Here is a 27,729-nt window from a genome sequence, read left to right on the forward strand (position 1 = left end):
CTGCAATCTCTCTTCGTATGTTTTAATTTCTAGTCCCCTTATCATCTTGATTACTCTCTTCTGCATTTTCTCTAGCGTTTCAATGTCTTTTTGTAGTGTGGTGACCAAAACTGGATGCGGTACTGTAGGTGTGGTCTAAGTAAGGCATTATAGAGTGGTATTAGTACCACCTTAGTCCTAGATCAGTGATGGGGAACTTATGGCATGGGTGCCACAGGTGGCATGCGGAGCCATATCTGCTGGCACATGAGCCATTGCCCTAGCTCACCTCCAACATAGAATCATAGAGTTGGAAGGGACCCCCCAGGGTCATCGGGTCCAACCCCCTGCTCAATGCAGGATTCATTAAACCATCCCAGAAAGATGACTGTCCAGTCTCTGTTTGAAGACCTCCAGTGAAGGCGAGCCCACCACCTCCTGTGGGAAACTGTTCCACTGGTTTATCACCCTGTTAGAAAGTTTTTTCTGATATCTAATCTAAATCTACTCCCTTGCAGTTTCATTCCATTGTTTCTAGTCCTTCCATGTGCTAATGAGAACAACGCTGATCCCTGTGCTCTGTGACAGCCCTTCAGATATTTGTAGACAGTTATCAAATCTTCTCTCTGTCTTCTCCTTTGAGACTAAACATCCCTAGATCCTTTAACCGTTCCTCATATGACATGGTTTCCAGACCACTCACCATTCTTGTAACTCTCCCTTGAACTTGCTCTAGTTTATCAATATCCTTTTTAAATTGGGCCCCCCAGAACTGAATACAGTATTCCAAGTGTGGTCGTACCAAAGTACTGTAGAGAGGAATAATTACTAACCCCCTTCCTCTGTTTACAAGATGTAATGTGTTGTTGCCAATGAATTGGCTGACTGATTTTATTATATATGGGATTTTAGTAGTAATTTTTAATTAATTAGATTTGTTGTTGTGTTGCTTTTGTATCCTGTGAGCCGCCCCGAAGGTTTGGTGAAAGGCGGCATACAAATCTAATAAATAATAATAATAATAATAATAATAATAATAATAATAATAATACTTCATGTGAGCGAGATTCTATGCTCCTCTTGATGCATCCCAGGATTGTGTTTGCCTTTTTTGCAGCTGCTTCACACTGTTGAATCATGTTTAATCTGTGATCTACCAATATACCCAGGTCCTTCTCCCCTGTGCTGCTGCTCAGACATATTCCTCCCATTCTATATGTGCTGTTTTCATTATTTTTGCCCAGATGTAGGATTTTGCATTTCTCTCTGTTAAATACCATTTTGTTAGTTTCAGCCCATTGTTCAAGCTTGTCTAGATCTTTTTCAAATCCTATCTCTATCTTGTTTAGTATTAGCAACACCGCCCAGCTTTGTGTCATTAGCAAATTTGATACTTTTCCTTCAATTCCTTCATCTAGATCATTTTTAAATATGTTAAACATGCATGTGTGTGCTGGCCAGTTGATTTTTTGGCTCACACAAAGGCTCTGGGAGGGCGTTTTTGGCTTCCAGAGAGCCTCTGGGGGGATGATGGAGGATTTTTTTTACCCTCCCCCAGTTCCAGGGAAGCTTTTGGAGCCTGAGTTGGGTGCACCAGAATTTGAGGAACAGGCTGTTTCCAGCCTCCAGAGGGCCTCTGGGTGGGGGAGAAACTGCTTTCACCCTCCCCAGGCATTGAATTATGGCTGTCGGCACTCGTGCATGCGCAATAATGCACATGCATGCTCTTTCAGGACCCAAGAGAAAAAAGGTTCGCCATAGAAACATATAAAAATAGAAGACTGATGGCAGAAAAAGACCTCATGATCCATCTAGTCTGCCCTTATACTATTTTTTGTATTTTATCTTAGGATGGCTATATGTTTATCCCAGGCATGTTTAAATTCAGTTACTGTGGATTTACCAACCACGTCTGCTGGGAGTTTGTTCCAAGGATCTACTACTCTTTCAGTAAAATAATATTTTCTCACATTGCTTTTGATCTTTCCCCCTCACCGTCCTAGATTGTATCCCACTGTTAATGCAACTCAGGATAAAAGTATATTAAGGTATAAAAGTTAATGCAACTCAGTATAAAAAGTGCAAATTAAGATATTGATGTACTGTATGTTTTATTAAATAGAAAAGTAAAATTATGTGTATTTTGCTAAGAATTAAGATATATGTATAGATGCATTATGGAAAAAACAATTTAAAATTATTTTTTTAAAAAGCATTTTAGAAAGCTATTGCTTGGGGAATGCATGGGAATGTGACAGGGAGTCTTTTGAAACTTTTCATGTTCAGGTCCAACTGGTTTGTGGGTCAGTTTGGAAGCTCTTTCACATTTTCACTCCTCGGCATTCTGCTGCTTCAGTCTCCCTCTGGTGAAGCTTTTCTATTTTAGTTGTCAAGGTCATGTGACCCGGTCAGCCAATTGCAACACAGCAGGAGGAATGGAAACTTGTTTCTGAGATGAAAGTAAGTCAGAATAGTTCAGCCTTTTCACGTTCTGCTGTTCGGGTTCATGGCTCCTCAGATTTGCATTTTTATGGCTTGCCTGGCTTTTATTAGGCTAAACACAACTCGTGGTGCTCAGAGGAAGAATTAGGCGGTTTCTTTTAAATAGCTTTATTGTCATGTCACTTTTCCTTACGGTGTTTCTCATGCATTTGCAATGTGGCAGATTGGGGTTCTTTAAAAAAAAAAGGAATGAGATTCAGAAGCTGTGATTTATAGAGAAATGCCAGCTTTAGCGATCTTCCTCCAATTATCTGGTCTAAGAGCTTGACAATTGTCACTTGCAAGCATTTGTGTGACAGGCACTCCCACCTCTTCTCTACCTTAAGAGCAAGAGAGGAAATGGTGATCATAAACATCCCATGATCCAGTTTTAGCCAATTACACATAAAGTTGGAATCAGGATTGTTTGCTAAAATTGACAACATGTTGTTCCTCGGTGGCTTCAAACTTCTGGCCTTATTAGCACATTTCATTTAAGATAAACTTAAACAATCTCAGATCTGAAAATGATGCAGCTTTTTTGTTTATATAATGCTTGTTATATCAGGAATAAAAATTATTAAATTTGCCTGAAGTAAACAATGAACTCAGACAACGATCTCTTACTCTGCTCTGTGTGTGTTGTGTGGGAGGTCTCCCCCATTTGGTCTGATATATATTCTCAAATTGGTTTGATGATTTTCTACTGTTCATATGTTTTTTTGTACGAAAAGCAATCACATCTCTTTTTGATAAGCACTGGACATTTGAAATGACATTTCTGTCCAAATAGACTTCCTTGCATTTAGCTAATGTTTTCCCTTCAGTAAGTCAGATTGATGTTATTAGCTTTCAAGTGCAACTCAGTATTTCTGAATCCCAAATCTGAAACAGATAATGTGATATATTTTATTGGACTGTTATATCTCTGCACAGCAATAAAAAAAAGTTTATAAGCTTACAGAGATGCTGCCTTTGGCAAAAAATAAGAAGTGGCTAAGTCTATAAAAACAGAAATTGTTTGAAACATTCCAATATTTTAATTGTATCGGGTAGAGGATACCATTTGCTCCATATGCTCTGTAATATTAGGCACTGATTGAATCATTTTATTTATTTATTTTATTTAATAAAATATTAATATACACATAGTAAAATACATGATGAAGGTTATAGAGGAGATACTCATAGTAAAATATATCTAAAAAATAATAGAAAAGAAGATATAAGAATAGAATATATCAATGAAAGAATAGAAGAAGAGATATAGGAATAGAAGAAAGGTATAGGAGATATAGGAGAGCAATAGGACAGGGGACAGAAGGCACTCTAGTGCACTTGTACTCGCCCCTTACTGACCTCTTAGGAATCTGAATAGGTCAATCATAGATAATCTAAGGGTAAAGTGTTGGGGGTTTGGGGATGACACTATGGAGTCCGGTAATGAGTTCCATGCTTCGACAACTCAGTTACTGAAGTCATATTTTTTACAGTCAAGTTTGGAGCGGTTAATATTAAGTTTAAATCTGTTGTGTGCTCTTGTGTTCTTGTGGTTGAAGCTGAAGTAGTCGCCGACAGGCAGGACGTTGCAGCATATGATCTTGTGGGCAATACTTAGATCTTGTTTAAGGCGTCTTAGTTCTAAACTTTCACTGCATTAAGATACAGTGGAACCCCGACATAAGAGCTGCTCTACTTAAGAGCAACTCGAGATAAGAGCTGGGAGGGGAGAGATATTTTTGTTCTACTTACAAGCCCAAATTCGAGATACAAGCGCCAAGGAGCTGTCTCCTGAAGCCAAACGCTAACTTCCGCGTTCGGCTTCAGGAGACAGCTGCGAAGCGGCGCGCGTGTTTTAAAAGGTTGCAGCCGGCCTGGGGGGCTCGGGGGGGTGTTTGCAGCTTTCTTTCTTGCTCTTTTTCTTTCTCTCTTTTACCTTCCCTTCCTCTATTTCTTCTTTTCTTTCTCCTTCCCACCTTCTTCCCTCCCTCCCTCCCTTCACTCATTCCTCTCTTACTCTCCCCTTTCATAAGTTTCCTTGCTTCCTTCCTCTGTTCCTGTCCCTTCCCCCTTTCTTTCTTTCTTGCTCTTTTTCTTTCTCTCTTTTACCTTCCCTTCCTCTATTTCTTCTTTTCTTTCTCCTTCCCACCTTCTTCCCTCCCTCCCTCCCTTCACTCATTCCTCTCTTACTCTCCCCTTTCATAAGTTTCCTTGCTTCCTTCCTCTGTTCCTGTCCCTTCCCTCGTTCCTTCCTTCCTTCCCACCCTCCGTCCATTCATTCACCCATTCCTCTCTTGATCGCTTAAAGCTGGTCCCTGGTGCAAAAAGGGTTGGGGACCTCTGTCCTACAGGATTGGGTGGCAGAGAAGTTGAACATATGTAAATTTAAAAGTTTAAGAAAGTTTACAAGTTAAGTGAAAGAAACTTCATTATTCATTTATATGTACATGTACATTTCTTCATTAAAAACATGTCTTTCTGCATAATTTAGACTAACTTTGTGAGTTTTTTGAGGGCTGGAACCAATTAAAATTATTTACATTAATTCCTATGGGGAAAAGTCGTTCGAGATAAGAGCTGCTCGACTTAAGAGCCCAGGTCCGGAACGAATTAAACTCGTATCTCGAGGTACCACTGTAATACTTTATACAGTAGTGTGTGCCTGCTTTGTTTGCGTGTGCATTCTTGGCACTTCTGCGCATGCGCAGTTCATTTTAATTTTATTTTTATTTTTCTCCACTATGTCACAAAGAGATTAAATAATATAAAATACAATGTTCATACAAAATATTAAAAATAACATTCATAATTACACATTTTTACCAATTGTTCAAAAATCCATATTTTGCGCAGATATGGATAGGCTGTCAAAGAAGCTAGAAGGTAAATAAGACTCAGAATATTATAAGATATGGGAATTTTTATATAATTGGCTAGAGGAAAGAAAGAATAAAAGAAAAGAAATTACATAGAAAGATAATCCAAGAAATAAAATAAAATTTAAAGATAAATACTGTATGTACAAATGTAAAAATGCAAAGCAGTACGTTAACAAAAAATAAGGAAAAAATGGAAAATTCTCCAATTGAAATTCTGAATGAGCAGGGAATGTAAATCCCCCAAATTTATGTTTTATATTTTTTCTCTTTGTTTTGTTTGTCATTGTTATGTTTGTGTGCACATAAAAAATAAAAATAAAAATAAAAACAAAAAAACCCCAAAACCAAAAATCCATATAATCTGTCCCTTTTTTTCCTTTTCTTGCACTGCCCCTTCATCCCTCTCTATCTCCTCCTCCTACCTACTTACTCCTTCACTCCTCTTCTAACTCTCTCTCCTTCTCTTCCTCCCCCTTCGCCTTCCTCTTCCATCTCCTCCTGGCTGGCAGGCTGATGGTGTATTTAAAACTAACATTTAAAACTAACATTGTCTCTTCCATAAAATTCTTATTATTATAACATTTACTTGTAAAAGAAAAAAAAGAGTCTTTATTTTAGATACCATATTTTTCAGAGTATAAGACGCATCTTAGTTTTGGGAGAGAAAAAAAAAAAAAAGGCCTCTGCCTCACCGCAAATAGCAAACAACACAAGTGATATACACCATTTGCTGTGTATTTCTGTGCATGTGTGCCTGACCCATAGAAATAGCAAAGAATTGGAGAAATGTACGTTATGGCAGTATATTAATCCCCGAAAGTTTTCTTAAATATAATCACACTAACTCTCCCAACTATTTAAATAGATCTACTCCAAACAGGACTCAGTCAGGGTTTAACTCAGCTGCCTCATCTTAATACTAATACTCAATACTAATACAGTACTTAATATAAAAACAGGACATTGCAGATTATACTTTTACAGATCTTTAAAATTGATGTGGCTTTCTGGAAGTACAGTGATCCCCCGGGTATCGCGATCCCGATCATTGCGAACGGCTATATGGCGATTTTTCAACCCGGAAGTCAAAACACCATCTGCGCATGCGCGCCCTTTTTTTCTATGGCCACGCATGTGTAGATGGCGCCGGGCAGATCAGCTGCTGGGCGGCTTCCCTGGGTCTTCCCCCTCTTGCTGGCGGGAGGGCGAGCGGCGGGCATCAGCGAGGAGTTTCCCCACCGCCCACGCAAACTCCTCGCTGCCGCTCGCCCGCCCTTCGCCCGCCCACGCCGTTCGCTCGCGCCGCTTCCCAGCTGAGTCCTGAAGCGAATTGGCTTCAGGACTCAGCTGGGAAGCGGCGCGAGCGAGCGGTGCGAGCGAACGGCTTGTCCGCCGCCTGCCTGATCGCGCGCCCGCCGCTCGCCCGCCCTTCACCCGCCCACGCCGTTCGCTCGCGCCCCTTCCCAGCTGAATCCTGAAGCGAATTGGCTTCAGGACTCAGGTGGGAAGCGGTGTGAGCGAGCGGCGCGAGCGAACGGCTTGTCCGCCGCCTGCCTGCCCGCGCGCCCGCCGCTCACCCGCCCTTCGCCCGCCCACGCCGTTCGCTCGCGCCGCTTCCCAGCTGAGTCCTGAAGCGAATTGGCTTCAGGACTCAGCTGGGAAGCGGCGCGAGCGAACGGCGTGGGCGGGCGAAGGGCGGGCGAGCGGCAGCGAGGAGTTTGCGTGGGCGGTGGGGAAACCCCAATCTTCGGCTCCTCGCTGCTGCAGCGGAAGTAAAAACACCATCTGCGCATGCGCAGATGGTGTTTTTACTTCCGCACCGCTACTTTGCGAAAAACCGATCATTGCGAGGGGTCCTGGAACGGAACCCTCGCAATAATCGGGGGGCCACTGTATACTCTGCTATTTAAAAGAAGATAAAATACCACTGGGCCTCTTCGGATCAAGCACATATTTTAAAAAGCTTCTTTAATATGTTAAGTTGTCTAGAACAATAATAAAGCAGTCTTTAAAAAATAAGTCTAATAATTTGAATATTCTACAGGTATTTATAGCTATTGACTTACCTCCTTGCAGCAAAAACCAAACAGCCAGTTTCAGCAGTGGCCTCTCCCTGTATCAATTTGCTTCCATGCAATTTTAGTTTCAGTTTCATTTTAGCACTATGGGATTGCAATCAATCAACTGAGTGTGGGGAGGCAGATAATCATTGGCTTGTGCTAATCAGGCTTTGCAGCTGTTTGCTGCAAAGAGGTAAATTGCTGCAAGGAGATAAATTATTCTTTGGGGTGGGTGGGTGGGGTTATATTTAGTGTATAAGATGCAACCAAGATTTCACCTTCTTTTGGGGGAGTAAAATTTTTTTGGGCATCTTATATTCCGAAAAATATATATAACTCTGGAAAAAAAAGCTACCCCCAGAAAGAAAATCTAATTTTGTCTTCTGGGTTTTCCGTCAGTTGAATCCAAATTTTAACTGCTTTTGGCTTAACTTTCCAAAATAATTACTATTTCTTAATTTTAGGTCTATTGTTTCCTCTCCTTCCTTGATCTCTTTCCTTGCTTTTCTAATCCCCCTCTTTTATCATAACTAAATGCCTCTGAAAGTACATTTAGACTTATAGTTAATCATGTTATCTTATACTCTTATTAATTATACATTTCAACTTTTCTTATTAATCATCAAGTCAATTAATTTGTTCAGACTTCCATTTGACACATTTCAGATTTTCCATTTAAACCGATCTCGCTTATAAAAATAATTTCTACCTCATTAAATGTTAAATCAAAAATCAATCAACCATTATTATTTATTCCTTCCTCTGTTATACAGTATTTGTGTTATATAAAAGGAACACCGCTCTTAACAGAATTAATTAATATATATAATTAATACTATGTATCATGTGTGTGTGTATATATATCAAGTAGTTGCATCAAAGTTCATTACATGATTATCTTGTTATGTTCATTATATTATTTCAAATCATTTAATTGTTTAGAATTTCACACAATACATTTTAAAGTTTTTGTTTAAACAACTTTCTTATATAGAGAAAATAACATCTATATATTTGTTTAATCAAAAAAGAAAGAAAGAAAGAAAGAAAAGAGAATACAGCGTTACTTCTACTTAAGAACTTAATTCGTTCTGTGACCAGGTTCTTAAGTAGAAAAGCTTGTACGTAGAAGCAATTTTTCCTATAGGAATCAATGTAAAAACAAATAATGCGTGCAAACCCATTAGGAAAGAAATAAAAGCTCGGAATTTGGGTAGGAGGAGGAGGAAGAAGAGGAGGAGGACAGCTCTGCTGAAGGAAGAAGGTGAGGTGAGGGGAATCAAAAAAATCCAAAACGTTAAGGCTTTTAAAAAAAAGAGGGACTCTGAGGCGGCGAGGAGGAGCACACGCCTCCCATACACCCGGCACGAGGCTGCCTCCCATACACTGCGCCAGAGAGAAAAACCCAGGGGAAATGGCAGGAAACTGGGCAGGCCTTTGTGCTGCTCTCAAATTTCCTGGGAATTTTTTCCAGGCTCAGGTTGTTAAGTAGTAAATGGTTCCTAAGAAGAGGCAAAAAAATATTGAGCACCCGGTTCTTATCTAGAAAAGTTCATAGAAACATAGAAGTCTGACGGCAGAAAAAGACCTCATGGTCTATCTAGTCTGCCCTTATACTATTTTCTGTATTTTATCTTAGGATGGATATATGTTTATCCCAGGCATGTTTAAATTCAGTTACTGTGGATTTATCTACCACATCTGCTGGAAGTTTGTTCCAAGGATCTACTACTCTTTCAGTAAAATAATATTTTCTCATGTTGCTTTTGATCTTTCCCCCAACTAACTTCAGATTGTGTCCCCTTGTTCTTGTGTTCACTTTCCTATTAAAAACACTTCCCTCCTGGACCTTATTTAACCCTTTAATATATTTAAATGTTTCGATTATGTCCCCCCTTTTCCTTCTGTCCTCCAGACTATACAGATTGAGTTCATTAAGTCTTTCCTGATACGTTTTATGCTTAAGACCTTCCACCATTCTTGTAGCCCGTCTTTGGACCCGTTCAATTTTGTCAATATTAAGTAGAGGCACCATTGTACTCTAATATTATTGTTCAATCCTCCCTAACATGCAATATTTTATTATATAAAAGAAAGACAAAACCTCTAAATCCAATAATTAACTTAATTATATTTATCAAATTTTAAACAGTTCATCTTCTTGTCACTATTACATCTAATTTACAGGCAGGGGGTTGCCGCTGCCCTGCTACTGGCACGCTCAGATTAGGGTCTCCAACTTGTGTGTGCGCACATCACCATGAGTTTTTGCTTCTGTGCATGTGCAGGAAGCAAATTCCTGTGAGGGGATGCATGCGAGAGAGAGATTTCGTCAATTTTTTGCTTCCACACATGTGTGTCTCAGAGTTTTTCTTAATCTCCTCCTCTACTGCCCAGACGGGGGAGAACGTAGTGGGGTAGCGAAAATGGAGCTCCACCCCAGAGCACCCAATTTTCACTGAAAGTTGAAAGAAAATGCGGGGCATCCTGCGTAAGCCACGGCCACAGTGTGGTATTAAAATTTTTGGTAGCCCTTCACTGGATATACCTCAGGGATGCCAATGTGTTGGACTGTCCCTGACCTTTAAAATACAAAGAGGCAGAGGAAACAAAGAAACGCAGCATTGCCTGTCTGGTGCGGATGTCAGCCTGCAGGAGCTTTCAAAAGACTGTTTCTCCATTGGGTCGACAGGATAGGTTGCTCTAGTCTTGTACCTCTATTGACTGAGTTAAAATTCTGAGGGCATGCCTCCCTGGTAGTATTCCCCAGTTTTCAATTCATTCTCAGCTCTTTTGGATGCTTTCCCAAGCTCTGAGAGCTTTTGAGGCAGATTTCTCACCCCTGGATTTTCACAAGGCTTCAATTTTTTGGAGAAACTTGATCATGCAAAGGTTTGAGAGAGAGAGAGAGACAAAAAAAATGTCTCCAGACTATCTGTGGTTGCAGAAAGGGGCAGGGAGTTCCTGACAGCTTTAATGGTTATACTCCCACATTTGCAGATAGGGGTAGGGAGTGCCCAACCGCTTTGGCGGGCTTACTCCATTTCAAAGAAAGCCATGGGAGCTGTGGGAACTGCTTGGCGCATAAGCCTGCCTCTTTGGATCATCATCTTGGGGATTGCTTGGACAAGTATCCCTAGGAGACACAGTCACTGGTTGCTTGTTTGGCCATGCTCCCTGGGTCTCCATTTCGCTGTGGTAGCAGCGAGGCTCTTAAGTCTGCTTCGAGATTAGCAGTGAGGCCATCAATCATTGGCAAGCTTTGGGAATTTCCAATCTTGCCAGGTCATCCTATTGCCTTCTGCTTCAAGATCAGGGTCCCAGTTATCACCCGCAGCTGCGGTGGAGTCAGAGCTCCTGCCTTCAGTTAGGGGCAGTCTGTTGGAACCGTGTATTTGCATCTATTACATTGGCGACGAGGGTCTCGAGGTCATTTTTTTTTCTCTCGAAAAAAATTAGAGAAAATATAGAATGTCGACCCCTTCGATCATCCAGCCTCCCGAGCTCTTTGACCCCGAGAGGTCTACCTGGACAGCCTATATGGCGAAATTTGACATTTTTCTCAAGGCAGCAGGCATGCGTGATGCTGAAGACAGCAGAAAAAGGGCTCTCTTTTTGAATTATTGTGGGTCTCAAATTTTTGAATTAGCGGGCACTTTAACAGATCCTGAGCCCGCTAACTCTGTACAGTGGGATATTTTAAAAGAAAAACTGGCTTCTCATTTTAAGCCAACGAAGCCTGCTCGAGTTTACAGGCACCAATTCTCGCGCACAGCACAGGCTGAAGGCGAGTCAATTAATCAATTTGCAACTCGCCTCAGGACAATTTTAGCGAAATGCCAGTTTGAGAATCCTGAGGCGAGATTGACAGATGCAATAATTTTTGGCATGCGAAATGTTACTATTCGCAATAAACTGCTGGCAACCGAAGAGTCAACACTTCAAGATGTCATCAAAGCAGCTCAAACGGCTGAGGTGGCCGAAGCCGCAGCAGCCGATCTTAAAACTAATGATAAACTACCGACAGTCTGCAAAATCTCGGACAGCCACCGTTCCCAGATGACTCGACCGTACGACTACCAGCTACAAGATCAAGACCCGTTTGATGACTACTGCTGTCAGATTCGTGGACCGACATCCAGACAGCCCCGTCCCTCGTACCAGCCCTGTGCCGGATGCCGAGGGCAACATCCAAGATCTCGGTGCCCTTTCAAGGACGCCTTCTGCCGACGCTGTGACAAGCGAGGACACATCGCTCCTGTCTGCCGAGCCGTCCTTCCAGATGACTTCTCTGGCTCTCAAGATCTCCTGCCTACATTTTCTTCCCAGCGCTTTTCTCGGCCCCCGAGACTGCAAGGCAGAGGGAACCGGCGTCCATGGAACCCTTGAGGTAACATTTACTGCCCAAACTCTGGCTCTTGTTTCTCCCCCATTAATAAAATTATTGTCCCCATCCTACTTAATCACAAGCCATGCCCCATGGAGCTTGACACTGGCTCCAAATATACATTAATGCCTTGGCACAAGTTGCACCTTTATGTGCCAGCCCTATCTCGGGACTCCTTGCAGCCTCTGGACAGACTGCACCCCTCTTATGTTCAACATAAAAGTGTTATTATATCTATGCCAGAAAGAGAAGTATACATTGGCCAGCACGTGTTTGTCAAAAATTTTGACAGGGGAAAGCAATGGGAACGTGGTACAGTAATTGACAAAACTGGACCAAAAACCTACAAAATCACTTTACTAGATGGTCGTCTCTGGCAACGTCATATAGACCATATTAGGGGCAGGCAAGAGACACCAGGGACTCCACAACAGGGGGACGATAATAATGGGATCTCTAATCATTCACTCCCTGCAGGGAGTTATAACAGGCTGAGCAGGAATCGGGCAGAAATCGAACAAATAGACTGGGACTTACCTGGACATACTGCCCTCTCCAGTGCAGCCCCTTCTGTGCAGCATGCCAGCTGTGGAGATTCGTATTCCTCTGGACAGGAAGAGCCGTCCTCTTCCATTGATTCACAAGTCTTCCAGGAGCCTCGTCGGTCCGACAGAACATCCAGAAGACCTGCGCGGTTAAATGATTACATTACCTATTTGTCTGAATAAATCATTATACAATAAAGTAACCAGAAGGGGAGGGGTGTTATGTATCAGATAATAATATTAGGAATTGTTCCTGGGTAGAATATGACACTTGTTGTTAAGCAGAACTAAGTAGAAGTACTGTAAATGTTTACCCGTTGCTGATTGGCTGTTGTATTCTGGCGCCAAGAATAAGGAGCTGTCAGCCGCCGCTGTTGCTGGGCGAGTTCATATAAATAGCGCGGCTCCCGGTCTTACGCGTTTTCTGTTAGTGAAAGTGCGGCTGAGAGAAAGTGTTACAGCCGCTTGTTAATGCCTGTAGAAAATAAAGAGACTTTCATTGGAACCGTGTATTTGCATCTATTACAGTTTTTGCATTTGGGGGCACTCATAGACAACTTAACCGGACTGGTCTTTCTATCCCAGGAGTGCCAAGACAGCATCAAGGTCTTGAGAGGCCAGATTTGGGTGGACAGAGTAGTTCTGATATCAGTGCTATCTCAGCTCCAGGGCAAAATGATATATTGTATTGCCATAGGCATGGAACCTTGGGCATGGTTCCATGCCAGGTCCCTCCAGAGGTTTCTACTTCCCTAATGGAGGGAGGGCCGCAGCCCCCTAGCCACAAGTGTTCAGGTATCACCAGGTGTGCTTCAGTCATTTCACTGATAGAGGTTCCAGACCATAAGAGGTTGTTTTTACAAGGAACCAGACAGACTTGGACTGGTTTTCTTCTACTACTTTAGCCTAATTTGTACATTGCACATGAATATTTGATCTTTTCTCTAATCAGCCCCTGACTAATTGTCTGTACATATAATTGATACATTGTCTGCAAATCTAATTGATACTATTCAATCATTAATGGCATTGTAGCCATTGTGATTCTTGATATATTTTTCCGGACTATGAAACTAACACTCTTCCTACTTTGTTCTTCTCGCTGGAGTAGTAAAGAATGTGATCCTCTGACTGAACTCCAGTCCCTTTCAATTTGCCCTATACCATCAATTATTTTGTCTTTTTCTGTCTGCGTGGCTTTCTTGGTAAAGTACAGGAGCGGTTTATCATTGCCATCCTCTATGCAGTACAAAATGATGCCTTTGCCCTTGTCAATAAAGCAATCATTTGCCTCTAGCATCTTCCTATATCGGCTGCATGATACAGGTGCTTGCTTCTTTTAGCAGATCAACTAGGGCAACTGATCCTGCTGGGAGTATATACTTTTGGTGTATTCTTCAATTGTTCTTCATTAATGCCTCCTAGCCACATCTCCCTACCATAAGGCAGCAAAGGAGGATAAACCACACTGCAAGTGTTTATAAAAAGTAAAAACATATTTCTAAATGTCAAATGTATCCAACAGCAGATACAGGCCATCCAAAGACCTTCCCTATAGCCAATGCTTTTCAGTAATCAAAGCACACTGACCTAAATAGTAAAGCTCAGGGGGAAAAAGAAGAAGGAGCAGTTGTTCTGGAACATCAGGGTACCCAGAAATAGTGTGTTAGGGCTTGCTCTGTTTTCATGTTCCAAATGGAGGGACCTTTCAAAAGAACCCTTGGACGTGCATTAGGTTAGTAAATCTTTGATGTTGTAAAAGGATTGATAACAATTCTGAGTCCTAATTTGTAAAAGGAGACAGAGATATAAACACAGCTTGCAGAGATGTTCAACTCTATACTTGATCATAGCATGGGTAGCAGACTCTGGTCATGAAAGTTCAACATCTGACCATGAGCATTGATTTCATCCAGTCTGGTTTCTGTAGCAACATCTTAATCCTTGTCTACTTATAACACACTTCAGAAGAAGACATTATTTAAATAATGCTAAGTTGAGTGACAACAATGGATTTGTGAAGACATTCTCATTCTTGAATACGATTGTGAGGACCTTCTTTAATAACATTAAATATTACATAAATGAGTAATAAGAAGGATGTCATATGATGCTGTATTGACACATTGAGAAAAAAACTCCCAATGTGCCAGAGAAAGTGAGAAAGACCTGTGGGAAGTGGGAGGATGGAAACAGTCAGAAAGTCTGACTGTTATACAGTGATCCCCCGCTCGTTGCGAGGGTTCCGTTCCAGGACCCCCCGCAACGAGCGGGTTTTCACGAAGTAGCGCTGCGGAAGTAAAAACACCATCTGCGCATGTGCAGATGGTGTTTTTACTTCCGCAGCGCTAGCGAGGAGCCGAAGATTGGGGGCGGTGCGGGTGTTTTAAAACGTCCCCGCCGACATGGGGGGCTCGCTAGCACCCCCCCGAACCCCGAACCCGGGTTTGGGGGGATGCTAGCGAGCCCCCCATGTCGGTGGGGACGTTTTAAAACACCCGCGCGCCTTCCCAACTGAGCTCTCAAGCCAAGCGCCAAAAGCGAACTTCTGCGCTTGGCTTGAGAGCTCAGTTGGGAAGGCGCGCGGGTGTTTTAAAACGTCCCCGCTGACATGGGGGGCTCGCTAGCACCCCCCCGAACCCCCAACCCGGGTTTGGGGGGATGCTAGCGAGCCCCCCATGTCGGTGGGGACGTTTTAAAACACCCGCGCGCCTTCCCAACTGAGCTCTCAAGCCAAGCGCCAAAAGCGAACTTCTGCGCTTGGCTTGAGAGCTCAGTTGGGAAGGCGCGCGGGTGTTTTAAAACGTCCCCGCTGACATGGGGGGGCTCGCTAGCACCCTCCCGAACCTCCAACCCGGGTTTGGGGGGGTGCTAGCGAGCCCCCCATGTCGGCGGGGACGTTTTAAAACACCTGCGCGCCTTCCCAACTGAGCCCTCAAGCCAAGCGCCAAAAGCGAACTTCTGCGCTTGGCTTGAGAGCTCAGTTGGGAAGCGGCCGGAGCGAACGGCGTGGGTGGGAGAAGGGCGCGCGAGCCGTGGGCGCGCAGGCAGGCAGGCTGCGGACAAGCCGTTCGCTCGGGCCGCTTCCCAGCTGAGTACTCAGCTGGGAAGCGGCCCGAGCGAAGCTGCAGCAGCGAGGAGTTTGCGTGGGCGGTGGGGAAACTCCTCAGGGAAGCCGCCCAGCAGCTGATTGCCCGGCCCATCTACGCATGCGTGCCCATAGAAAAAAAAGGCACGCATGCCCAGATGGTGTTCTGACTTCCGGGTTCAAAAATCGCAAATGACCCTGTTCGCAATGGTCGGGGACGCAATAACCGGGGGATCACTGTATATGATTGCGCAGAAATGGACAAATTAACGATGGAACTAAATGACCAAAAGGACTCAGACTATTACACCACTTGGGCTAAATGGTACAAATGGATACAAAAAAGAAATGTGAAACAACAGTAAGGGATGGATGGAAAAAGAAAAGAATATAAAGAATGATTGTGTACGCAATGTATCAATATATAATATGAATGTAAATATATGGATGCCAATCTACCTGAAAATATTAAAATGTAAATATTAAAAAGTTCAGTAAAAATTATGGCAAAAAAAGAAAGAAAGAAAGAAAACAGTCAGAAAGTCTAGCTGAGAGTGAAGACAACAGGAAGTTATAGGGGATGAGATGAAAGGAGCAACAAAATCGCATGAAGACATAAGTGCAAGAATATATGTGCACTAGCACATACACACACACACTGCTCTGCACTAACAGTTCACTACCCTTCAACATACAAATCTAAATAATAATAACAATAATAACAATAACAATAATAACTATTATTATTATTATTATTATTATTATTATTATTATTATTATTATTATTATCCTCAAGATTCCAGAAGTGCCCACAACCCCAAAGATCATGATAAAAAGATATTCAGGTCCTCAGCAGATATTTCATGAAATTAGATTTAAGGTAAAAATCTGGACAGAAGAATGTATCTGGGTCTGCACTGTTAGTTTTATATCCTTCCTCTAGCAGTTGTAAATGTAGGTGTGCTATACATTAAAAATATTTTGATAATTTTGGCCTAGTAGATTAATTTCCTGGTTTGTGTAAAAAGATAAATATATTTAAACACTTTCTTTACGCAACTGCTACTGTACTTTCCTCTTCCTAGAGTGTGAGAAAACAAATCCCACAAGGTGCTTCAGATACCATCCTATAGTAGTTTTAATATTTGTTTGTATTTCTAGAGGCCTTCTTCTATTTCCCCTTCCCAGAGTCTCACTAGGTTTGGAAATAAAAATAATCTATATTTATTTATCCTGGACAATACATTGTAGATAAAATATAAAAGAATACTTTTGTTTAAGCATTTCTCACCTGCAGAAACTAATAGTCACTCCTCTAAATTAGAAAAATAAGAATGGTGAGAGAACTTACAATCCTAGGTTTAGAAAGCTTAGAACTATGTTGCCTTAAACATGACCTAAGCATAGCCCATAAAATCATCTACTACAACGTTCTTCCTGTCAATAGCTACTTCAGCTTCAACTACAACAACACACGAGCATACAGCAGATATAAACTTAACGTCAACTGCTCCAAATTCAACTGCAGGAAATACAACTTTAGTAAGTGAGTGGTTGATGCATGGAACTCACTACCTGACTCTGTAGTATCATCACCTAACCCCAAAAACCTTACCTTTAACCTATCCACTTTACCCTTAACCTATCCACTGTTAATCTCTCCCGATTCCTAAGAGGTCAGTAAGGGGCGTGCATAAGTGCACCAGTATGCCTACCATCCCCTGTCCTAATGTTTCTCTCTTACTAGTATCATGTATATAAACATTGTTATATCTTTGTATACTACTAATACGTACATATGTACATAAACAAACAAACAAACAAACAAACAAACATACAATACCCCTGGCAATCTTAGTTTTAGTACTCAGTAGGAAAATCAACTTTTGTTTGGTTTCAGTGTGTTTTTAAAGCTGCAAGAAGCAGATCATCTTGTTCTAGTCTGATAAGTGCATTATTTACTCATTTATGTACATATGTGACCATCCTTTGCTTTATAACTTTTTTAAAAAGAGAAAATCTTTAAAAAGTTGGAAAACGAATGAGGATTTGCTTGGCACAAATGATTAATGGAAACAAATCAACAGTTGCCCACATAGTCATGAATGGTTTAAACACAGCTTGTTTAAAATGCAGCAGTATTGGTGTTTTTCAATGTGCCCATTTGTCATTGTTGCTTTTCAAGATGCATTTATTATCTCTTTGTTTTTGGATGCAGTGCAAGGCCTGGCTTGTTGCTTATAAAGCTCTTCATGGCACAGGGTCTGATTACCTGTGGGAATGTCCCATCTGGTTTTTGCCTGCCTAGTACAATCAGGGAAGAATAGGTGTGTTTTGGGTTCCTTCAATTAAATGTTGTCATCTTGTGGGACTGAAGAAGTGTGCCTTCTTTGTTGTGGTCCCTTCCCTTTGGAACAGCATTGCCTCTTGTGTGTGTGTGTGGGAGTAGGATGAGCAAGTGATGAAGTGGAATCTGATATTAATCTATCAACTACCCACAACATGAAGCCTCTCCTTTGGAGCCCCAAGCCAACTGGCAGAACCAGGACTTTAGGCTCTGGCTGAAGGTCAGGATAGTTGGATGTTCCAAAGGACAGGAGCAATGGCAGAGAAACCCTTCTTCTGGACCCGCCAATTGGAATACCCTAGCCTAGCCAATGGGGTCTTGGCTAGGCTAGGGTATGCCTCGCTGCTGTCATGGGTCCAATCTCAATGGGATGAGCTACTGCCCTTCAAGATGTTGGGAAGTCTCTTAAGACACTGTTGTTTTTCTGGATGTTATTATCTATATGTTTTTCCCCTCTGGGCACTAAGATTCTTTTTGATTGTGGGAGAACACTGAATACTGTTCTATCCCTTTCCACTGATTTAGTCTTTGATCAAAACATTTATTATGTACTGTGAGTGATTATTTTTGATCCAGCAGTCCAGTAGTCAGAAAGATGGATTTTGAATCTAATTTTAGAAGGAAACTTTCAGGCCAGTTGAGAATAATATGGAGTGGACCCTGGATTTGTGAAATAAATCCAGGGTCCACTGTAGATTCAATCAGTAGAAGTTTAGACAATGACTTGGCATTTCCACAGATTTAGACTGACTTCAGTAATAATTAGTACATAATAGGAATCAGTTGCTGGAAGGAAGAATTAGAATACCAAATTCAGAATTAATTCCAAGTACCCAGCGGAGAGATTCATAATATTAACCATGACTGAGACATTGAGTTACTAAATGATTATAAATGTATATACCCTTGTTTGTCTGCTATTTAAGTAGACTATGACTCCCCTCATCATATAAGTGTTGTAGAATAATGATTCTGCACCCAAAGAGTAGAGGAGGTCAAGAAAAGTTTATCCAGCAATTATTGTGAATCTACACTGCAGGAGCCAATATCAGCTCTAGAATTGTTACAGCACTTATACAGGTAGTCTTCATTTAGCAATTACCATTTGATGATGCACAAGTAACTTTATGATCAATCCTTGTATTTGCGACCTATGAGGTCTATAAAGCAATGGAATGTTGAAGTAAGTCATAAACACAATTGAAGTTTCAATTACTGACTGATTAATGACTGAGTTGGTGCAATTACAGTTGCTAAACCATGACTACATGTAAGCAGTAACGGGCAGCCAAATTTTTTACTGCCACACTGTGGGTGTGGCTTATTTTGTGGGTGTGGCTTATGACTGGGTAGGAGTGGCTTGCCAGCCATGTGACTAGGTGGGAATGGTTTGAATGATCATCATCGTTCAAGTGAACTGTTAAGTCCTCGACTTACAACCTTACCAGTGTTGCTCGCTGGGGTGACAGTTTGGTTCGCGTTTCCCATGGTCTCCTTCCTTCAGGCTGGGTAGCTAGGCAAACGGTTGCTGCCAGAAGCATAAATGCTGCCAGCGCCGTTTCCACCCACGCCTTCTGCTTGTACCTCAGGTGGGAGGTGGCTGTGTGGGGCTGTAGGGGAACTGGGCAGGAGAGAGGGAAGCTCGTCCAAGGTCAGGAAGGAGGAAAGAGGAAAAAAGCAAGGAGCGCAGACATACCAGCAGCAGCAGCAGGGGCGAGTACAAGTGCACTAGCGTGCCTTCCGTCCCCTGTCCTATTGCTCTCCTATACTGTATCTCCTATACCTTTCTTCTATTCCTATATCTCTTCTTCTATTCTTTCATTGATATGTTCTATTACTATATCTTCTTTTCTATTATTTCTTAGATATATTTTACTATGAATATCTCCTCTATAACCTTCATCATGTATTTTACTATGTGAATATAGATATCTACCCACTAAAACCCTCATTGTGTATTGGACAAAATAAATAAATAAAATAAATAATAAAAATAAATAAAAAAGGAGAGCCGAGCCGAGACCAGTAGTCTAAAAAGTGACAGCCACCGATCAGCTGGAGCTGTGCAAGCATCTCCATTTCCGCCGGTGGAACTGCGTTCCACGATGTCCTGCCTGCTGCCCACCCCTGCATGTAAGCATGCATAGCAAAATGTATCCATTTTGTATTGCTTTAACTTGAGTCAAAAAGAGGGCAGTGAAAATAAATACTGACCCCTCGCATCCTGGACATAAATTGTTTCAACTCCTACCCTCAAAACTACGCTATAGAGCACTGCACATCAAAACAACTAGACACAAGAACAGCTTTTTCTCCCTGAACTACATCACTCTGCTAAACAAATAATTCCCTCGTCACTGTCAAACCATTCACTAAGGCTGCATTACTATTACTACTAGTTTTTCTCATCATTCCTATCACCCATCTCCTCCCACTTATGAATGTACGACTGCTGCTTGTATCCTTACGATTTATGTTAATATTGTTTCCTGATTGCTTATTTGTATCCCATGACAATCATTAAGTGTTGTACCTCATGATTCTTGACAAATGTATCTTTTCCTTTATGTACACTGAAAGCATATGCAAATTTCTTGTGTGCCCAATCACAGTTGGCCAATAAAAAATTCTATTCTATTCTATTATTTTGTGGCTTACACACTCAGAATTTACGTTTTTGGTGCTTAATGACTCACTTTGTCCTCTAATGCATTTTAGAATGCTGACTGATCACTTTCCTATCTCAAAATATTCTAACTTGTGTACTAATTAGTTACCTTAGTTTGTTTTACACATGACCTGTTTAGAGGTAATAGAGAAAGCCTTTATTTCTCTCTGTGTGAAGACCTCATTAACCGAGTGTTAGTCAAACCCCATCTGGCTGTATAACATGGGTGACTTTAACTTGGTTCATTATTTTGAATGGCACATGTTTATTTTTGTTTTACATTAAATTGGACATTTACTGAGAGTGGTCCTGCCTATTCAGTTAATTTGGTTTCTGTTGTGGTTAGCTCTGGCCCCAAGGACTGTGGATGTGGGGGAGACATCCACATGCTGAAGGCCTGTTTTGCCCCCCCCCCCAGTGGAATCTGCTGATGAAGGCTCCTCTGACCAAGAAGACATTAGTGACAGGAAGGAGGAGAGTGTGGCAGACAGCTCAGAAGGAGATCAATTATCTCTCTCCTCCTTGGATTCAGAACAAGAGTTAATGATACAGCCACGCATGTGCAGAGCGATGCATAGGCAACAACAACTGAGAGATTATTATCAAAGAAAATGAGGCCACCTGTGGTTGGGTGGGGCTGTGGTAATTAGTGAGGCTGCTATAAATAGCAGCCTGTGGGTTTGGCCATTGTGGAGGATTATCTGATCGTTGTGTTTCGTGACTGCTTTACTGACTTTGACTTTTTGTGTGCTGATTTTCCCCCGCTTTGAAACTAAACCAGAGCAAAGTGTGTTTCACTTTGTGAAAGAAGAAGGACTGTGAATTGCCTCACAGCTGCAAGCTAAGTATCACAGAACTGATAAGGGACTTGTACAAATTACTAGTTTGTTTGGAGACGAGTGCTCTTTGCTATACCAAAAGAGGGCTTGGTTTAAGTGAATTTTCATTATAAAGAACATTGCTTTGAATTTTCAAACGTGTGTGTGTCTGAAATTTGTACCTGTGAATTTTTGGGAGGATTCTACCAGAGAGCCCGACAGAGCAGTTTCTCTAGCTAGTTTCTTTTTATTTAAAATCTGATTTTCTATGACTAAGAGGGAATGAAAAAAAACAGGAAAGGAGATGGCTAAATACATAAGCATTTACACACATTTTATTTGATTTATCTTCCAGTGTCAGGCAGGTTCTCCTGAAAAAGAATATTTTGAAAGCCCCCCTCCCCCATCTGCATTTTTTGTTCTTTTTAACAATGTCGCAAAAAGATCGCGAAAACAATTAATGTGCTTTCTAACAATTGTCTGAGTCAGTGTTTCTCAACCTTGGCCGCTGGAAGATGTGTGGACTTCAACTCCCAGCCAGCAGAGCTTGAGAAACACTGGTCTGAATATTCACCCCGTGCCTTATCAACCTCATTTTTCAGTTCTGTAAGTTACAACTATGGGATGAAAATTGAACCCAGAAAGATTCCTGAGAAGAGAAATGAAATGCTTCTCATTTTGTTTCATTTAGAGACAAGCAAAACCAGGAATTAATACAAAATAGGCCAATTGGATTTTACTTTTTGCAAAGTTCAGATGGTTGGATGCAATTCTTTATTTAATAAGAAAAATTGTGGTGGGAGTGGTTGAAACAAATAGTTTTGGCTCATTTGGAGGTTTAGTGCATGTTTCTCAAGTAAGTATTTATTACATTAATTTGGCTGTTCTGGAAACATCATAAATCTCAGGAAGTTCTCTACAGTATGTTTGTCTTTGGGGTATGCCAAGCCATGATCTTATCCTCCCAAGTAACCATTCTGTTGGAATTAGCTACTTCTGACTTGGATACAAAATTATCTTTCTTAAATGGAAAGGGAGGCAGGCAGGCATTTTGTATTTCAGTCTTTATGGTCCTAATGACAATTATTGTTTGGTATTTTTTCTGTATGTCAGTGGGATAACTTCTGTATGGAGCCTCATCTGTACAGAAGGGAAAATGCAATGTTCTGACATCTCAAATTGGAGTTGCTACTTGTTGGAATTAATTTCCTATGGCATCTTTTTGGTTGGCAATGTATTCCTTGTGAAACCATTTTTTGCCCTAGCAGTATAAGCAAGTTTTTAAAAAGAAATCTTCTTTTCACTACTATTATCAAAAATACACAATACTTGTCATATAATTCTTTCTGTAGTTTATAAAGGCTATGTTTATGTATGCCTTTTAAAAAAAAATAATGTTTTTATTGCTTATTAAATAGGTGAATGCTCAAGAATTCCTATAAAAATAATAGCATAGTGAACGTTTGTCCTAACCCAAGGGTATGGAATCAGGAAATACTAAAATAAGGTTCTAACAGTGAGTCTTGAAACTATTAATTCCCTAGAACCACAGCCAAATAGGACGTATCCGGCTGGAAATTTTCTCCTCCATAATGTGGGAAACATGAATATTAGCACAGAAACTCTGGAGGGCCAAAACCAAAATAAATTGTGGCAGGAGGTTTATGTACTCCTGGGCTGAGGGCCCCCAAAACTAGACAAAACAAATGGACAAGTCAGTGCTTTCAATTTCAAAGTACAAACTGTAGCATTATAATTACTTCGGCCATTGACCCCCAGTTATTTTGCTAAGTAATCAGAGTCTGAAGAGAAAAGATAAATTCTAGGCTTTTAAATTAAAAGTCTTGGACATGATATATAAGATGTTGACTGCTCAAGGACTGCAGGACAAGGAACCTTGAACGACCCCTGCAAAATGTGTTGGCTGTATCCAATTGGAGAAACACAGATTCAATTTTTAACAAGCATTATTCATTGTATGAGGCCATTGCTTCTTAAAGCAAAGAATTATTGAACTCTGCTACAGTTCTGCTACAAAGACATATATCTTTATGTTTGTATGGCTATGTATTTATGAGTATCTCTGTCTCTCTATAACCACAGCAGTGGAAAACCTTGCTTTAATCTGAATTCTGCTAGAAAATAATAAAAGACACAAGACTGTTTCCATAATTGTTAAAAATAGTAAACCTTATTTGTATCAAACTGGGAAAATCAACCATTGTTTCATCCAAAGTGAACAACCTAAGGATGTAATCTGATAAAAAAGTCAAATGTGCAAATTTATACTATTTATAGTTGAAATTATACCTAATGTTTCCTTTCTTAATCCTCTCCTTTCTCCTTCCTTCCTTCCTTCCTTCCTTCCTTTCTTCCTCCCTCCCTCCCTCCCTTCCTCCTTTTAGCATCAAAGTATTTCTGGGGTTTCAACCACCTTATCAAACTATTTGGAAGCTTCCCAAACTGAAAGAAATTCTTTCCAGATCTTAACTTCTCTTTAACATTGCTTATCATAAAAGGAATGAGAGTAACATAGAATTACAACAAAAGAGTTACTTCCCATTTAGAAGCAATTCACCACTGAGTATGTTTCTAGTACTTTCTAGTACAGTGATACCTTGTCTTATGAACCCCTCGTCATATGACCTTTTTGAGATACAAACCTGGGGTTTAAGATTTTTTTGCCTCTTCTTCCAAACTATTTTCACCTTACGAACCTAAGCCACCACCGCTGGGATGCCCTGCCTCCGGACTGCCATTGCCCGCCGAAGGCTCCCCTCACTGGGAAACCCCACCTCTGGACTTCAGTTGCCAGTGAAGCACCCGTTTTTGTGCTGCTGGGATTCCCCTGAGGCTCCCCTCCATGGGAAACCCCACCTCCAGACTTCCATGTTTTTGCGATGCTGTAGGGGGATCCCAGCAGGGCAAAAATGGGCGCTTCACTGGCAACGGAAGTCCAGAAGTGGGGTTTCCCAGCGAGGGGAGCCTCAGAGAAATAGCAGCATCGCAAAAACATGGAAGTCCAGAGGTGGGGTTTCCCATGGAGGGGAGCCTCAGGGGAATCCCAGCAGTGCAAAAATGGGCACTTGGGCTGGCAAAAGGGGTGAGTTTTGGGCTTGTCCGCATTAATCGCTTTTCCATTGATTCCTATGGGAAACATTGTTTAGTCTTATGAACTTTTCACCTTATGAATCTCGTCCTGGAACCAATTAAGTTCATAAAACAAGGTATCACTCTAATTTTAGTTACTTCTTGTGATCCCTTGGAAAGATGGATCTTTGCATTGAAAACAAAATCTCGCAGACAGCTGTTTGCATGTATTTCCTGAAGTCTTACAGTGCAGGAGACAATTCACTTTATGATTTGATGAATATGGTTATGTGATCTGGTTTCAGAAACAAATCAATTTTATCTCCCCTTTCAATCAATGAATTGAAGTTCTAATAAAAAGTCTAGTATGGCTAAACATCAAAGCATCTGCCTCTTCCAGATGAGAGCCATGGAACTCTTCAAATGGAAACCACATTTTAAACAATGTTAAAACATTCAGAAAATTTTTGCAACATTTGTATGGTTAATCTTATTTACATATTTATTAACAATGGCAATTAGCCATTGTTAGTATGCAAGTAGCAGTTTATAGAGTCAGCATATTGCCCCCAACAATCTGAGTCCTCATTTTACTAACCTCAGAAGGATGGAAGGCTGAGTCAACCTTGAGCCAGTCAATATCCTGGAAGTGGGTGGAATCAGCCTGCAATACTGTAAGCCAGTGTTTCCCAACCTTGGCAACTTGAAGATACAGTATCTAGACTTCAACTCCCAGAATTCCCCAGCCAGCATTTGCTGGCTTGGGAATTCTGGGAGTTGTAGTCCAAATATCTTCAAGTTGCCAAGGTTGGGAAACACTGCTTTAAGCTAACCACTGTGCTACTATAGACTTATATCAAAGCTGTCAAACATGGGCTTGTGCTGGCCAAGCCCATACCCGGTTTAGTGAAAAAAGTCATGATATATCATGTGACAATGCTGTGACAACAAGAGTTTGAAACACTCAGACACACACACACACACACACACACACACAGAGCTTATATAGTGTCTTTTTTGGGGGGGAGTTAAAAATAGACTTTATTTAAACAATTAAAATAAACAAAATTAACAAACATGCTCTAACATTGGTTAAAATTTTTAGGCTTACATTTCAGCAGTTTACCGTTCTTTTTTTTATATACATTCTAGATCAATTAAGTATATTTGCTATAATTTGTTCTTATTTAATTACCTAGTTATCTTATCACTTAAGCCTACACTAAATTTATGCATGATAAAGAAAAAAGAGAGAAAAGAAAGAAAAAAGAAAAAGGGAAAGATAAAAGAAGAGGAAAGAAAAAGAAAGAAATACTATTGGTCAACTATTTCTGTTGGCTCACAAATTTAAGCAAACTGTTTCTAAGTGTATTTATGCAATTAGTGAATTCTTAATTTGCAAATACATAGTTATTGTGCAGTAAGATACATTATTTAGAATAATATATGTTGTCGTGTGATCTACTGGCTATTAATATGGTATTTGTTAGTTTTGTTAGGTCTTATTTGAAGTAAGTTTTAATTCTGTCGATTAGTGGTTAGTGTCATGGTCTATTTGTTTCGTATATCTTCTGTGCTGGGGTGCTGTTTGTATAGTGTCTTTCAAATATTTAGTGCAGCATGCATAACACATTCTTAATAATAACCATAATAATAACATCAGAATTGGAAGGGACCTTGGAGGTCTTCTCCGTACTGAAGGAGCGGGTCCAGCAGTCACATGGGTTGCTCATGTCCAATCCGGTGGAACTGAGCCTAGTATTAAAAAAGCTTGCCGGATCCGCCCCTTCCCCAGAATTCGCTCAGTTCGCATATCCTGCGGTTGTATGTGATAGCTCGTTCAACATTCTAACACCTTCCCTTCGATCTTTCCTTCAAAAAAGTAGTAAGATTTATTGTCTTTATTGTATTACTTGCACTATTTGCGCCAGCCGTCTTAAAAGGAAAAAAAATAAAAAGCGGCTAGGCTTTTTTACTTGGGAGAAGTTGCGGTTTCGTTTTCCCCCGGCGGTTTTGCCGGTTACGATTCCTGCGGCCGCTTGTGGATTCTTCTAATCCCTTGGCCTGGAGGTCCTGGTGCAAGTATTTATTATTGGATTATTGCTTAATTATCGTATAAAAATATATTTAAGGGCTTATAAAATACCTCCTGCGGAGTGGGACGCCTTTAGTCTCCTGGACTTAGTCGATCGCTTTTCCCCTTAAGAAATTCTACGAAGCGATTTTTTGGCGCGAAGGCCTTCGCGCCCTTTCTTAAATTATCTAGGCCTCTCGTGTTGGCCTTCTGCCAGCCGCGTAGGCCTCAGTCCACCGCGTGGATCCGGGAGCGGGCCTTGGGGGTCCCAGGCTAAATTCTCCACCGGCCTAGCCTCCAACCAGAGTGCCTTGGTTTTACTTAATTGCAAAGTTTAGGGAGGCTGGCCCCGCTGGATTTGGGGGCACGAACTCTGGGTTTGCCCAGATTGTCCTCACGTTTCAGCAGCTTCGAGGCCTCGAAGCAGGATCCATTCCTCTTGGGAAGTCCTTGAAATCTTCTCCTTATAATTTAATTATTGGCTCAGCCTTGTCTTCTGTTAATTGTCAGACTATGGCTACCTTTCCCAAGAGAGGCACAACTAAAGGTCCCAGAGAGGCCAGGCCTACAGGCGATGAGATTACTAGTATCCCCCAGGCCTCTTCCTCCTCTTCTCCAGGGGCCCGCCCCTCGACCAAGGTCACCAGGGCCGAGAAGAGAAGGGACCTAGCCCTACAAAAGATTCATGATAAATCAGCAAAACGTTTGAAAGTGCAGGCCCAAGTAATCAGTAGTCAAGACCCACCAGAGGCCTCTAGCCTGCCTCCTTCTGGGGTCCCTGTGTTATCTCTGGATGAGCCAAACCTAGACAGACCCCAACCTAACCTATGGGGCATAGGTCCAGAGGAACCAGATATTATGGAAGATTCCCCCCAGCCAGGATCCTCCCAGGCCTTTAGGGATTCTTCTGCCATTTCTGCTGATATTTCCAGTTTACCTCCTGAGTTCCAATCTATTTTTGCTGTGTTGTCCAAAGCCATTGATGCCAAACTCTCCTCCATCAATGAGCTTCCTTTACCTCTTCCTCCTTCTCGTTCCTCCCGCCCCTTGGGTTCTTCCCCAGCGGTCAGAGCTCCTATTCAGGATGACTCAGAGTCCTCCCAAGATGAATATGAGGATGTAGAGGAGGATGAAGACCCTTTCCAGGGCTTATCTGAGGACGAGGAATCCCAAATAAAGGTCCCTCCTCCTATTACTATTTTCCCTTCTCAACTATTCAAATCTCTCCTCCTCAAAGCTAGAATTTCTACGGGATTAGCGGCCCAGGAGAAACAAGCCTCCACTTCCACTGATCCCCCGGAGGAGAATTTACC

At 41.5% G+C, this 27,729-nt stretch overlaps 1 protein-coding gene across 4 annotated transcripts in view; it reads left to right on the plus strand.

Annotated features, from left to right (window-relative positions):
• The window catches only part of ESR1 (estrogen receptor 1), a 258,921-nt gene that overhangs the window by 27,681 nt on the left and 203,511 nt on the right, over positions 1-27,729 (plus strand). The window contains exon 1 of one of the 4 annotated variants that reach the window (XM_070733728.1): positions 2,386-2,439. The exons of 1 other annotated variant lie outside the window; for it this stretch is intronic. In XM_070733728.1, coding sequence (XP_070589829.1) covers positions 2,434-2,439 — 6 coding nt within the window. In that variant the 5' untranslated portion in view covers positions 2,386-2,433. Of the gene's footprint in view, positions 1-2,385; positions 2,440-21,821; positions 21,859-27,729 lie in introns of those variants that run through there. 2 more of the 4 variants (XM_070733727.1, XM_070733731.1) reach the window with 2 other exon arrangements.

This window comes from Erythrolamprus reginae, chromosome 1, assembly GCF_031021105.1.
Source record: "Erythrolamprus reginae isolate rEryReg1 chromosome 1, rEryReg1.hap1, whole genome shotgun sequence".
In the NCBI taxonomy this organism is placed as follows: domain Eukaryota; kingdom Metazoa; phylum Chordata; class Lepidosauria; order Squamata; family Dipsadidae; genus Erythrolamprus; species Erythrolamprus reginae.